General features: G+C 41.2%; 1 protein-coding gene across 2 annotated transcripts in view; it reads left to right on the forward strand.

Moving 5' to 3' along the window:
- The window catches only part of niban2a (niban apoptosis regulator 2a), a 38,328-nt gene that overhangs the window by 20,375 nt on the left and 2,110 nt on the right, over window positions 1-15,843 (forward strand). For both annotated transcript variants that reach the window (XR_013629289.1, XM_058064257.2), the window contains exons 7-14: window positions 6,461-6,576; window positions 10,191-10,295; window positions 10,385-10,547; window positions 12,456-12,643; window positions 12,713-12,868; window positions 13,678-13,791; window positions 13,868-13,975; window positions 15,682-15,793. Coding sequence is in view for 1 of the 2 variants with exons in the window: in XM_058064257.2 (XP_057920240.2) it covers window positions 6,461-6,576; window positions 10,191-10,295; window positions 10,385-10,547; window positions 12,456-12,643; window positions 12,713-12,868; window positions 13,678-13,791; window positions 13,868-13,975; window positions 15,682-15,793 (1,062 nt within the window). In the remaining variant the exon portion in view is untranslated. The remainder of the gene's footprint in view (window positions 1-6,460; window positions 6,577-10,190; window positions 10,296-10,384; window positions 10,548-12,455; window positions 12,644-12,712; window positions 12,869-13,677; window positions 13,792-13,867; window positions 13,976-15,681; window positions 15,794-15,843) is intronic.

Here is a 15,843-nt window from a genome sequence, read left to right on the forward strand (position 1 = left end):
AGACATAATGGGCAATTAATATGTGATGATTTACACTCTCATCTAACAGAGATGCTAGAGACAGTCCCACTGAAGTAAAGACAGGAAGCAGAACTGGAGGTAGCAAAGATGAGGATGTTGAGGTTCTCATTGGGAGTGACCAGGATGGATAGGATCAACATGTAACATTACATGTTAGAGGCCTTGGAGATAAAATCCAAGAGGCCAGACTGAGATAGTTGGGACATGTCCAGAGGAGAGAGAGTGAATATATTGGTAGAAGGATGCTGCGGTTAGAGCTCCCAGGTAGGAGGACAAAGGAGGACATGAGGGTAGTTGGTGTGAGAGAGTTGGATGGAGGAGATTGCTTTGCTGTGGCGACCCCTGAAGGGAAAAGCCCAAAGAGAAAGAAGAAGATCTAACAGAGATGCTATGGTAATTTTGTTGTATGTATTGACTGTATTGATTTTTCTTCACATTCCCCTATGTCAAATAATTTAATACAAACAACTGTATGGGCTGCTGGCACACTGACGGACCTGCCAACCTTCAAAAATGTTCCCCCCTATCTCTCTGTGTCTCAGTTCCTGTCCACATGAGAATCCATGTTTTATTTTTTCCGGGTTTTCCGGTAAAAATGAAGTAATACATGTAAACAGACACATTCAGTTCCAGGTTGTTGTGACCACCCCAGGAGACCAGCTGATCTAAAAGCAGATTCATCACTGTCACTGATGAGGCCAATGACTGTGATGTCGTCTGTAAATTTCAGCAGTTTCACAGCTGGGCCCCCTGAGGTGGACTCATTTGTATATAAGGAAAAGAGCATGCTGACTGGAGTGAGTCATACCAGTCAAAATATTCAGATATCATGTTGGCATGTCAGCAGAGCTCATGTCTGGTCACATGACGGCGGCGGTGGAAATGATGTCATCTTTTTCAGAAAGTTGCAGTTTTTTGGTCTACGCCAAAGACAAGTCGGTGTTATCAGATTTTCCCACTCTGCAAACCGTTTTCAAAAAATGCTGTTTGGGGAAAAGGCTCAGAGTTTGGGGTATTTTGTCATAACATCAAATATTTTAGATCATTGTCACGGCCAACCACATTTCTCACATGCCAGCAATTCCTCCGTACTGACTTGCGACACCCAACACAACCATTGGACATTTGGGGCTGTCCTACTAAGAATCAGGTTTGAAACCGGCATGTAAACCTAGTTGTACTAATCTGTCGTTTCATGGCTTACACAAGCGCATCAGGGTTTACAATTCCAAACTAGACAGCTGACAGGTAAAGCCCCAGGTACAGTACTCAAAAGGACAGTACTGTAGAACTAACATCTCTCCACAACCATGTGGTTGCTGTGGACCACACGCATCAGTAATAATAGCTCATGCAAAGCTGGATACAAACATCAAATGGCTTGTTTTTAGGAGGTAAAAATAGCCACTCAAACCGAACATCAATTTGAATCCGCTTCATTGTCATTAAAGCGCTCTTTGCTCTTTTGCACGGCTGTGGCCTGTTAATCATTTTACTTAAACAATGACCTCATCATACAGGAAGCTGGAGCCTACAAGAGCAGCCATTATCCTTCTAAAAAATAAAAGAAACCCCACTAGCTGTCCTAACCTATTTTACACGTCACGGATGGAAGTAGGATTCTGATGATTTGTCTCTTTTAAAAAAAAAAGAAAAGCTGAACCCACATTAGTCAGAACCGCTTGTGTCAACGACTCAAGTTACAGTCTACGGTGATCATCAATACTAAAAAATGTCTGCTCTTTGGGGGACATACCTAATTTTATTGCTGTATTGTTTTTATTACTTCATTTTATTACTTACGACATAGATAGTCCAACGTACCTCGACATAGCCAGGTTATGAACAGTGTTACTGTGCTGGGGAGATCCGCTTTATCCGAACAACTGACTCACGCTTGATTGGTAAAAAGGGCTGAATCATGAATATGTGAGTATCCACTGTACAGTAATCACTTGTTGCGGTCAATTGGTTCCACATCTGACTGTCATTTTGAATTTCTGCAAAATAGAATATACATGGAATACTTTTGTAGTAGCATAAAACCTTTTTTAGTACCTCCAAATACTATTTTTTAACATTATTAGAGCCCTCCAGACATAAAATAACAACCCTATAATCACCTTTATACTCCTATTACCCAATATAGTAGACATAATAACAAAAAATAATACATATTATAAATAATAAATAATATATTACATACGCCAGGGGTGGGCAAATATTTTGACTCGTGGGCCGCATTGAGTTAACGAAATTGTCTGAGGGAGCCAGAACATATATTTAACACACACACTATTTTATGCTTATATTTTTCCTCAAATTATTTGTGTAATTTTATCTGTAAAAGTGTTATACTATCAGCTGTATGTTCTCATGTCCCTTTTTTCAGGAGCACTTTAAACATCATACCACATCAAGCTATGTAATTTTAATTTTAAATTACATAGCTTGATGTGGTTTAAAAAGACTTGCAAGTCGTGTTGCCAGTTTGTATGTTAAAAGTTGAAATACTTAGAAAGCAACTGGAGGGCCGGATTCAAACGCTTGGTGGGCCGCATGTGGCCCCCGGGCCGTAGTTTGCTCACCCGTGACACATGCCTGACACATGTTTACATTGGTAGAGTTTTTTCTTGACAGCATACTTCCTGCACTGACAATTGTCTTATGAATGCAACATGACTGACATTGGTGACCAGTGTAGAATACTACATATATTTTCATTTATTTTGTCATTTTTATGTCTGAAATGCTTAATTCCAGCTTAAATATACACATTGTTGTACTAATAGGTTGTATTCAACCATGAAACAGCGATAGTTCATTTATTTTGTATAAAGGGACATCTGTATATGCAAAATAATACATTGAGAAGTCTTCTGTCCGGTAGCACTATTTAGGTGCAGCAGTGTTTTTAAAAGCATTTGTCAAACTTGGCTTAACTAATTACGCAAACGCTTGAAGCCTTGACACCCAAATGCTTAACTGATAAGCACAATGGAGAATGATTGCTCTGAAGGCCTGAGAACTTGCTAAAAAAAAATCCCACCGACCAGTATGCGGTTAGCCTGGAAAAAAAAAGGGAAATACCTCGAAAAAGAGACGGTGGTAAGTGCTGCCACATGTTCTATTTATACACACTGCAGAGAACGACTGTAGCCTGGTGGTTAAACTGCCTGGCTGGCAGAGGGAGCAAAAATATATATATTTAAATGTTAAGACCTAGAGGATATTCATTTTCAGTAAGAAAGGAAGTCAAGTACGGCCAACATCCAGTCACCGTTAACAGATACTGTACTGTGGAATTATTAACCAAAACAAATAAAACATTAGCATTCTTTCCTTGCAGCATATTAGAACAATATTCCCGACTTTGAACTGAAACATGTCCGGGCTGGGCTGTATTTGTCTCTGTGCTCACAGGGTCAACTAAGGTCCTTCAATGAAAGACTTGAATGGCTGCTGTCGGCTTTCCCTGTCTTATCTTCCCACATTATCCACTCATTTCCCAACTTGAGAATGTCAGGTAGTTTCAAAGGACACTGGGCGGCGATTCAGCGGTTGGGAATGTTGCAGTGCTCTTGATTAGGAGGATTTTTAGGATGGGCCTTTTTAGTGGATGAACAGGTAGTGCGACATCTGACATTTGTGCTCATCTGAAAAGCAGGCAAATTCAGGATTTTGATGACATGGGCGTGTCTGATATGCATGACGTGATATTTAGTCTAATGTACACTTTTCCCACTGGCCACCTTTGCACCCATCACTGCAAACTTAGTGGGGAGGGGCGGCTTCCTGTCTGGCTCACCCTGCCCCCTCCCACCCACCATTCCTTGCTCACTTCCTGACGTTGACAGCCTCCTCTGAGTCACTGACCTGGAATCACAACATTGTGTTTGGAGTTTGAGGAGAAGTCATAACACAACGGATCTGTATCAGTAACATTGGAGCAATTATTTGTTCAAATATCATCTAATAAATACAGTCATGGAATAAATCATTAGCTACTCATTAGTGACCGATTCAAGTCAGTTAATTAATGACATGAAATAAGTTTACATTCACTCATTCATTCATTTTCTACCACTTATACTCACAAGGTTTGCGGTGGTGCTAGAGCCTATCCAAGCTGTCTTCGGGCGAGAGGCGGGGTACACCCTGGACTGGTCACCAGCCAATCACATGGCACATATAGACAAACAACCATTCACACTCACATAACCTAGCATGTTTTTGGAATGTGGGATGAAACCGGAGTACCCGGAGAAAACCCACGCATGCACGGGGAGAACATGCAAACTCCACACAGAGATGGCCGAGGGTGGGATTGAACTCAGGTCTCCTAGCTGTGTGGCCTGCGCGCTAACCACGTGCGCCGTGTAAACGCCATGCATTTACAATACATGCTAATTCAGGTCAAATTTAAAAAGCCCACATTTTTTATGTTTATATACAGTATGTTGTTTTTTGTCAAACTTGTTTGACGGTCTTTGAATGCACCATAGCTGCTGTGTGATGCAGAAGTGAAACTTCCAGTATACAACATAATTTCTACATTGTGACTTCATCATCTTGCAATATCATCCATTAGTGGTGTCTACTTACCGAATAAGTCCAACAGTCACTTTTATTGCAAAGGTTGCTATGAAATCAGAGGAAAATGCTACCATCGCAATTTTATTGGCGTCTCAATTACTTGCAGCTTGTAGGTGGGCTCGGCTAGAAAATGTCTCAGCAAAAATGCTGAGATAAGACCAATGATAAATATGATGTCTGATTGTACATATTGTAATCCCTCGTGGTGCAATGGTACATGCTTCTGTTTTTCATGGGTTCAATTCCTGGCCAGTGTTGCTTCAGGAAGGCCATCTGGGGTGTAAACAAAACCAAAACCACTTATGTGATAGACTCCCTGTGGCGACCCCGAAAGTGTGGAAAGTGTTGAGGGGGGGGGCAACGTGGTGTTTGTGTGTGTGGGTTTTTTTTTTTTTTTTTAACAACACCCATTAAATCTCATCACATCAACACAGCCACATGACAGTAAGCAACTTCCTAAAAAAAAAAAAAAAGCAGCTGCTGTTTAAGAACAGCTTCTGGTTTCCTGTCAGTTGGGTGTGTCCGTAACAATAGCTACCTAATAGCAACAAAAACTAACTTCCTCTTTTGAGACACACATTTTGCTTTGTTTTGTTTAGTTAAAGCGCTAGATTGCCTCTCTAGGCACGCTCTTCTCTGTTGTTAATGTTGTCTGACACTGCAAATTTAGGTGTTGGTCATACCAATTAAACATAGTGCCGATTTTAAAATAAAACACAAGACACATATTTCAACTGAGTGGGTTTTCTCCAGGGACTCCGATTTCCGATTTTTGACTCAGATTTTCAAATTGTCCATAGGTATGAATGTGAGTGTGAATGGTTGTTTGTCTATGTGTGCCCTGTGATTGGCTAAGCGGCATAGAAAATGGATGGAAGGATAGATAGCTGTTTTGAGGTTGAATACTTCCTATTATTAGCGATTGTATATATTTTTGGGCTAAATGAATCATTGCTAAAACTAAACTAAAAAGCCAATATAAGGCATTCAGAAAATGCAAGTAAAATGTAGTGATATGTAGTATTCTGCACTGGCCACTAGTAATGTTACACTATATTACATTGATGACATAATAATAATAACAAATATATATAATATGTTATTATTAGGGGCGGCACGGCGGTCGAGTGGTTAGCGCGCAGACCTCACAGCTCGGAGACCAGGGTTGAATTCCACCCTCGGCCATCTCTGTGTGGAGTTTGCATGTTCTCCCCGTGCATGCATGGGTTTTCTCCAGGTACTCCGGTTTCCTCCCACATTCCAAAAACATGCTAGGTTAATTGGTGACTCCAAATTGTCCATAGGTATGAATGTGAGTGTGAATGGTTGTTTGTCTATATGTGCCCTGTGATTGGCTGGCGACCAGTCCAGGGTGTACCCCGCCTCTCGCCCGAAGACAGCTGGGATAGGCTCCAGCACCCCCCGCGACCCTCGTGAGGAAAAAGCGGTAGAAAATGAATGAATGTTATTATTAGTTTCTTGTCTGTATGTGCGCTGCTATTACTGGCAACCAGTCCAACGCCAGTCTGCTGGGATAGGCTCCAGCATAGCCATGTGACCTTATTGATGGATGAATTGTTTTTGTATTTCGTCTGAGGCTCTGCCTCACCTTGTCATATTGGGGAACAGCAAAAAATGTGCAGTCAAAAGTTGTGTATTTGAGAAAACAAACTGAGAGGAAACGCTAGTACGCTAGTATAGATCAGATACTGAAACTGCCTTCGGTATCGATTCTGTCAATATTTTAATCAATCCTCCCACCCCTACCCTAAAATGTATCTAACATCCTACTGTAGAGATGGTTTTATTTAGTTTTCTAACGTTCCCATCCTCTTCCCTTCAGGTCTGCCGGAGGACTGCACCGTTCAGACGCCGGCATTCACCGACACTGTGAGACTGTACAGACAAGCCCAGGGACACTATGGGACCTGGGATATGATGTGTGGAACTCCACCACAGGTTAGACACGCTCTTTCAGGGTCTTTGTTTACTCAAAGTCTTGTTCACCTTTTAAAAGCCCGGGGCCCCGGTACTGGGGGCTGCTTGGGTGTGTCTGTGTTTCTATGGTAATTGTCAATATCAGTAAACGCTGTGAAGAATGTCAGATACAAGACAAGACAAACTTGGCCTGGTTTGAAAGCAACACTCAACGGTCGATGTATCGTTCCTTGACTACGTAAAACTGACTGAACACGCAGCTTTTAGCAGATTCACACATGTCGAAGTTTGAAACCAGTTCATCTATGTTGAACTCCAGCTTCCTCCCGCTGTCCAAAAGATATATACTAGGTGGAACCGAGCCTATGTGTGAAATGTTTGGCTGACATGTGGTTCAGCCATGTGATTGACGGTGTAGAAAGTGATTCAGAGCCGGGTGAAGGGTTTACAGGAACCTGTGAGCAATCCCTCTGTGAATGGAGGATTTGTAAAATTCTAGGTAAAAAAAAAAAAGTACGCTACAATACATGGACAAAAGTGCTAACACATACTGTATATTCCTTTATCACATACTACAGTATTAATTGGCCCTGTACTCTAGAAACCGCCCATGAATGATACGGGAAAATGCCGAAATGATACTGTGTCAAAGCCCAGGGCAGTGATACTGATAAAATATAGAGTTTAACCATGTCCAGTATCAGCCCCCGTAGCTGTCCACTCTGGTATCGTGCCCGTGAAACAACCAATCAGAGAACAGCACACGAGTGCTTAGTGCCTAGTGCTTCTCCAGTCACCAAAAAACCCAAACTTGATTAATGGAACTTTAAATGTCAGACATTGATAAAATAAGGCAGTTGATGAAATATTATTGTTGAAATATTTTTGCAATTATTGTGTTTACACTGTTTAGATATAATACATGTAATAAACTGAACATTTTCTGGAAACAAAATGGTCTTTTGATTAAATAGTATGTCTTAATAAGCTCATGATTAAATAGTATGTGATAATAAGATCATCACATTGTTTGTCTGGTATCAGGCCCAGTATCATGCCCCCGCGTGCCAGTATGAGCCAGTATACTGACACTCGGGGGCATGATACCTGGCCTGATACCAGACAAACCATGTGATAACCTATAAGTACAAAACTTGGAGGGCCTTGAGTCACTATGGGATCAATGTACTGGTCCACTCCCCCAGAATGATAATGTAAGCATGTGTCTGTTAGTCATCCTCCATGAACCAGGATCTAGACTCCTAATTATCATTTGCTAGGTACTGTATCACGATCAATGAATCAGCCAGCTGAAAAATGCCCACCTCAACTGGCTTGGACGTGGTTGACTGCTTTTCATTCATTCATTCATTCATTCATTTTGAGTCGCCAACTAACCCAGCATGTTTTTGGAACCACTCGGTCACCGTGCAGCCATTGACCGCTTTTGTCAACATCAAATTTGAAACCCAAAGATGTCATTTTTATGACAAATCAGTTTGTTTATGTTGACATGTGTTGAGATATTGTTGACCATCATTATTGCTAAGCAGTGTGATACACTGTGGTGTGCCATCAGGGCCATCAAAGCCTTCTCTGCTGGCCTAAACACAATCCGATAGATAAATTGACTTCCTTTATTGTCATTGCACAAAAATACAGCAGTGAAATTGCCAACGAAATGTCGTTGCCTGGCTCCCGTTTAAACAAAAGAAGATAAAAAGATAAAAAGATAATAATAATATGGAGAATAAATAGATGAAAACAGTAAATTGCGCAAATAATTTAAATTGAAAAGCACTGACCTACATTTACATGACTTAAATTCTTGGATTTCTTCCATGGAATTGTATGAATTTATTCTAAATAGTACTTCTTTTAGTAATTCTGTTGGATAAGAGTATAAAATATTGTATGAAAACACAAAAATCTAAATACCGTGACCTTAGCTCTCACTCTTAAATGTTGAATCTGAAAATTGTAAGCAAAGGGGAGACCAACTTCAATAGTTTCTTTCATTTAGGCCCCTGTAAGTTGCGAAGGAGGTGTCGGGTCGTATAGAATGTTGTATTTGTAGCAAACACACTGAACCTAGTCTTAAACATACAGTATGGAGCCCCGCCCTTGTTAAGGTAACCCCTTGAAATGCCACATGGCTGGCGAATTGGTAGAACAACAACACAAGCAAGGTGTTCTGCTGCATAAATACAGCTTAGCAGACCAATTAGCTGCATCGTGGGCACGCGCCCACATCACACACTACAAAAAAAAAAGAATACATCAACACATAAACGTGAAAAACAGTATTAACAGCATGGTAGCACACACATAAAACACATACACTCTCCACTGAATAGCTGACTTTGCTATTTTTGTACTCCTGAATCACCCTGTGTTCATTGTTGTCACCTTTGCCCTCCTTATTGCTTTATGCATGGACTGCAATCTATCTGTGGTGCAGGACTGTGTTGCTTTGTGTCAAACTACCATGAGGTGGAAAAGGAGGAAGTGTTTTTCCGAAGATGGATGGAGATTTTTGCGATAACTACTGTATATGAAGAACTTGCAACCAAAAGGCGCTAAATCCATTTTGACTGATTTCGAGAAAATCAATGATTTTTAATTACGCACATATCAATCTATTTGGTCGTCAAGTCTATATTGCAAATGAAAGAGCTATCAATATAGGTCATAAAAATGCATGCTATAAAAATCCTGCACACACCATGTATTTTATATATTTTTTTAAATTATTTTTTGGGGGATTTAGCGCCTTTTGGCTGAAATGATGGATTTAGCGCCTTTTGGCTGAAATAAATTTGAAGTCACCTTTAACTTCTTCAATGGCATTGTTGTAAAAGAATGTAAAGTGCTTTAATGTGCTATGCTAATAAAATAATTACAACACAGAAGCCATTCTCAACATACAATACAAAATAATAATTATTAATTAAATTAATGAAAATGTTATTAAAAGCAGTGCTCATATTTGACTGCACCATGAAGGTGACAGTGACAAAAATCATCTCATTACAAACTCTTTACATTGTATGTTTTTTAGTACAAGTAAAATAATGTTTCTCATGAAAGTTGGAGGTGTCAAGGTAGAGACATGCCTTTTATGGCGTAAAAAAAAACTTCCATGTTACAGAATACTGTAAAAACACAATTTGTGTTCTCCTGAATTGCATAACATACTGTAACTATCATACGTGTACTTAATGTACGCAAACAAAACAGGATGCGCACTGATAATGGCTTTCTGTATGTGCAGTGCCAATTGTATTCTTCTCTCTGATTGGTCAGATTATCAATAGATGGGAAACTTGGGCCAATCAGAATAAAGAATAAAGAAAGGGATTTAGCTCCTTTTGGTTGAAATCTGAAATGGAAATAGCGCCTTTTGGTTGAAAGCATACATTTCATATCACTTTTTTTCATATTTTTTAAAATGATTTCAAGACCAAAATATGTGATTTGGATACACATGACAGAGGTCTATTAAACTCATGAAAAACATGCAACTTGGTGAAAATTGGATTTAGCGCCTTTTGGTTGCAAGCTCTTCATATGGTGTCAATAATGAGTAATTCATATTTGGGAACTTGGCTAACATACTGTCCAAATGTGTCCAGATTCTGGCGAACCTCGTGATGGAGACCCTCCATCCTGAGCTGAGAAATGTGATCGGGCCTCGTCTGAAGGGGAAGACACAGCAGAGACAGAGGAATTGGATGTTTGTGAGTTCCCATGAGACTCGACCACGCGTAATATTTCATGTCGCAGAAAACACAGTGGAATCGTAAAAGCAACACTTTGCTTTGTCTAGATATCTGATGCAGTTTACAGGCAGGTTTTGGCCCAGACCACCCATCAATATGATGCTCTGCTTGAAGGCTGTGAGTCTCAGAAGGTTCTACTGGATGTGAGGCTGAGAACCAACATGGACCAGGTCATTGCTTCCAAAGAGCATGTCAGCAGCAAGATCCGAGGTAACCTTGTTCAATGAAAATAATACTCTCTAAAATGTCTAATATTTACCAGCCAGTTCCCAACAGAGGTTATCTCAAGGCACGGAGTAGGTTTAGAACCACAAGGCTCATACATTAAGGAAAACCAACTTAACCCCACATGAGCAGGCAAAAACGCCCTCTAGGGAAGAAACCTCAAACAGAACTCAGACCCTGTTGAGGGGGCGGGGGGTCTCAACCGTTTAGGTTGAGATCGAGAGACAAATGGACAGATCACTGTTTCACAGGAAGACATTTTGCGTGTTGCTTGCACCAAATCGGTTGCAAACAATTGGCTGCACGTTATCAGCTACCTGAAATGCCAGCATTTCCACAAAGCCCGGGGCTTGTTCCTATTGCCACAGTAGGGACAATAGTGAGTTATGTTTTTCATGTTTATCATTTTTGCATAAGTTATGTTTTCGAGGGGGGTGGGGGAACTGAACATAATTTCATCTCCAAAAAAGGGGTGCCCCAAAAAAATTTTGGGAACCACACGGGGTTAGCACAAATCCAGTAGAGTTTATCAAGTCCAACTTTGTTTGAGTCGGTCTTTCAAAATGAATACATCTAAAAGTGAAACATGTAATATTTCAGTATTTTTACTGTGGTGGATATTGAATCTTGGCTTCCTTGGTGGATGGAAGGAAGGAAACATTTTGGATTGTCCTCTCTACTGAGTGCTGTCATCCATCATTATTCTGTGTATCATGTTGGTTTTTTTAAATTACAGTAAGTCTCGTTATATCGATATTCTCGGGAGTCGGAAAAAATACCGATATAACCGGACTATCCATATATCCGATCCTGCGCCGAACTGCATTAAAAGTGGGCAATAATGCACTCAACATTGTTCTATAGGATAGAACAATGTTGAGCAGCTTAAATCAAGCTTTGCTTATTCCAAAAATACCAATACCAAAAAAGAACACGGCGAACGGCTGCTTCCAGTCAACTTTATTTTTCAAAGATTGATTTAAGCTGCTTTTGTATCGATATAAGCAGACCAAATTGGCTGGCGGGAGATGAAAAGGGCATCGTAGTAACCGGATTATCATAATAACCGGGTATCGTACTAACGGAACTAATTATATCATAAAAGACTAGAAATTTGCCGGGAAATGAAAATAGTATCGTAATAAGTAGTAATTCGTTATAACCGATATCGATATAACGAGACTTTACTGTAATTGATAAATGATCAGTGTTTGTGGTTGACTATGACCTATTATTAATAAATACATATTTGAAGACAGGTCATATGTAGTATTTTGGTCATGACAAGACATTACATTACATTACATTACCTTAACTTGCAGTCTGAAATGGCACGGTGAAAAAAGTTCTCCTCTCAATCCGTGTGGAAGTGGTATGGTTTTGGCTTCTTACTTTGTCCTTCTTTCCCACCCACTTTCAAATCTTATTCTTTAGTTTCGCATAAATAAATTGGAGGCTAACTAGTTAAGTCGGTAGACGATGTTTAACATTGCGGCCGTCTCTTGTGTCACTTATCTTGTCGCCTGCCTGGTGCGCAAAGTGGTGTAAACAAACCCAGACTGGTAAACGTGACTGATTACCATTTCTACTATATTAAGTAATATGTTTTCTATGCTCTAAATAAAAAAAATATTCAAATTATTAATATAGAATCCTCTTTTGCGGAAATCGCAGACCTTTAATCGCCATGAATGTGGGGAAACTGTACGGCATGCTTTTGCTGCTTAAACCCTTCTGAGTTAGCTTCATGATACATCATCAAACCTTGCATGAAAGCACGGTCAACATGTCTATAGCTATGTTCAGTTACATCCATTTTTGAAAAGATGCAGCTGCTAATAATATCATCTGTTTCTATGTTTCTCTTTTCCTTTACACGGCCACTGTGGACAGCCTTGGTGTTGCCCAAAGCAGAGTCTCTCCTGAAGAGGAGCGTCCAAACCTATATCAGCTCCATCTTGGAGGCCCTGATGGAGCCCACCAGCCGAGGTTTTGCAGAGGTCAGAGAGGTTTTCTTCAGGGAGGTGGTGGAGATCAGCAAGAACTTGTTAAATGGAGGAGGCAAAGAGAAGCTGGGAGAGGTCAGTCATATTTTTCTGATTTGTTGCGTCACCTTGCACGCAGTCATGTGAACTCTTCCCCCCCACCAGCATATGGAAAGGCTCTCCATGCTCGCCTTCCATCCGGTCAAAATGCAGAGTTGCTACGAAAAGGTGGAGGAGCTCAACCTGGAGGGGCTGCAGCAAAGGTTCGACGTATCCAGCCCCTCTGTGTTTGTCAGCAGGGCTCAGATCCTCATGAGGGAGGTGAGATGTTCACATGTCATCATCAGAATCAGAAGGTCACAAAGTAGTAAACTTCATTTGTCAACAATGTAACAATATACAGTAAAGTCTCGTTATATCGATATTCTCGGGAGTCGGAAAAAATACCGATATAACCGGACTATCCATATATCCGATCCTGCGCCGAACTGCATTAAAAGTGGGCGGATCTTTGATATGGCATGTAATTTTCTCCTTGAGTTCATGGATTGCGTATCTAGCATGCTTTTGTACTACAATACATTTTGTACTACAGTAAATAAAAATAAACTTACCGGATTACCGGTTACCGGGACATAATTCACCCCGGAACTATCGATAGGGAAGGTGTTGCCACCCGGAGGGGTAGGCGCGAGGGACGGGTGTTTTCCGCTGTGTGTGCTGCATTCTGGTGGTGGAAGTGTGAAAAATAAAGTTGACTGGAAGCAGCCGTTCGCCGTGTTCTTTTTTGGTATTGAAATCCTTAAGCAAAGATTGATTTAAGCTGCTTTTGTATCGATATAAGCAGACCAAATTGGCTGGCGGGAGATGAAAAGGGCATCGAAGTAACCGGATTATCATAATAACCGGGTATCGTACTAACGGAACTAATTATATCATAAAAGACTAGAAATTTGCCGGGAAATGAAAATAGTATCGTAATAAGTAGTAATTCGTTTTAACCGATATCGATATAACGAGACTTTACTGTACTGCATCGCCGCATAATATTGATCTCATACTGATGTTACCGTTGGTATCGGGATATGTATTGACCCGCCCGACTTCTACGTGTGCTTTTACTTTGACAGCAAATGGACAATGCAGTACACACCTTTGAGCAGCTGCTGCAGCAGTCTTTGGCTGCTCAGGGAGACAACGACTTGTGCAAAACCATCCAAGGGTGCCAGGACAGAGTTCTCAAGGTAAACAGTAAATGCGCACAAGACAAAGAAATATGGCATTTCTTAGCATTAGAAAATCTCTTCTCTCTTGTTCCAGAAATATGATTATGACAGCAGCACAGTACGCAAGAAATTCTTCAGAGAGGCTCTGCTGCAGATCATAATCCCTTACATGCTGCAGCAGCTCTCCCCATCTTGCACGCCCGTAAGTAGCGCCCGGTGACAGTACACGTCATTTTCATATGGGGAACGGAGGGAACTGCACTTAAAAAAAAAAATTCCCATCATTCACAATCCTTATGTGAAACATGAACATGAATCATTTTCTGTGCATTATAACATGAGAACACAAGTTAATACGAGCTACCTAACAATGTACATCATTGGGACATGTAAAAAACTCTGCACACAGGAAGTGACTAGTGGATGTGGCCAGCAATACCGGGTATTATCACATACTACAGTATTAATCGGCCGCTCTGTACCCTAGAAACCGCCCATGAATGATACGGGAAAAGGCCAAAATGATACTGTGTCAACTGTATCATTGCTCATCAACTGCAAGAACGAACGAAGACTGGTAGAAAGTATTCCCCCACCTGAGTTAGACAAATACTTGTCTATGTTTATTTTGTCAATCAGAAAAGAAAATGGGGATGAATACGAGCCTGATTCTCTCAAATCAAAATTCAACTCTCTGTCACGTTACATGTAATAAACTGAAAATTTTCTGGAAACAAAATGGTCTTTTGATTAAATAGTACGTGATAATAAGCTCATGATTAAATAGTATGTGATAATAAGATCATCACATGGTTTGTCTGGTATCAGGCCAGGTACCATGCCCCCAAGTGTCAGTATCAGCCCGAGACCGAAGGTCTCTGATAACCTATAAGGAATGCACTCATACAGTATCCAGACAGGATTATGAGTCTCCCATGGTTTTGATTGGATGTCAGATGAGGAGGGAATACTGAGGTATCAAAGGACTTAAGAGGAGCTCGTATGTCACAAGATTTGATATAGGCTACTCAAAGTGTGAACCTGTCACGCAGGTTCCATTAAAAATGAATGAACTAGAGGGGACGCTGTCTCCTGTGTGTATAGAGTACGTAATGCCTTGATGAATGTACACACATACACACACACCCAGACATATGCCGGGCTGGTGTAAGATGTGTACCCTAGTTGAAGTACATGGCAGGTTTGTCTTTAGTTTGGTGCTTTTATGTATAACAAGTATTGACAAGTGGGAGGAAACCGGAGTACCCGGAGAAAACCCACGCATGCATGGGGAGAACATGCAAACTCCACACAGAGATGGTTGAGGGTGGAATTGAACTCGCGTCTCCTAGCTGTGTGGCCTGCGCGCTAACCACTTGGTCGCTGTGTGGCCCGTGCGCCGTGTAAACGCCGTGCGTTTACAATACGTGCTAATTCGGGCCTCACTGCTAGGAGACCCTAGTTCAATTCCACCCTTGGCCATCTCTGTGTGGAGTTTGCATGTTCTCCCCGTGCATGCGTGGGTTTTCTCCAAAAACATGCTAGGTTAATTGGCAACTCCAAATTGTCCATAGGTATGAATGTGAGTGTGAATGGTTGTTTGTCTATATGTGCCCTGTGATTGGCTGGCGACCAGTCCAGGGTGTACCCCGCCTCTCGCCCGAAGACAGTTGGGATAGGCTCCAGCACCCCCCGTGACCCTCGTGAGGAAAGGCGGTAGAAAATGAATGAATGAATGAATATCCCGGGAATCCAATGACCTGGATAAATGAGACTATTCAGGACAGGAACTGTCCCTTTGCAATCAAATTCAATACCCTGCAGATCACCCCCCCCCCCAACACAATAATCATGCTGATTGCAGGAATGTCCACATGAATTGAATGTCCACGTCTCTGCCTTCCCCAGGAGCTGCCACGTTTTAAAGAGCTCATCTTTGCCGATTTTTCACGCTTCCTGCTTGTTGAAAATCTGTTTGAAGAGGTGGTGCTGCAGTCCGTCACCAAGGACATCATGATGGGTGGGTGTCGAGAAGCATTAAGAATGATGGAATTGTCCCACGACGGAGAC

The sequence above is a fragment of the Doryrhamphus excisus genome, linkage group LG10 (assembly GCF_037039965.1).
Source record: "Doryrhamphus excisus strain RoL-2023G ecotype Guam linkage group LG10, RoL_Dexc_Guam_v1.1, whole genome shotgun sequence".
Taxonomy (NCBI): domain Eukaryota; kingdom Metazoa; phylum Chordata; class Actinopteri; order Syngnathiformes; family Syngnathidae; genus Doryrhamphus; species Doryrhamphus excisus.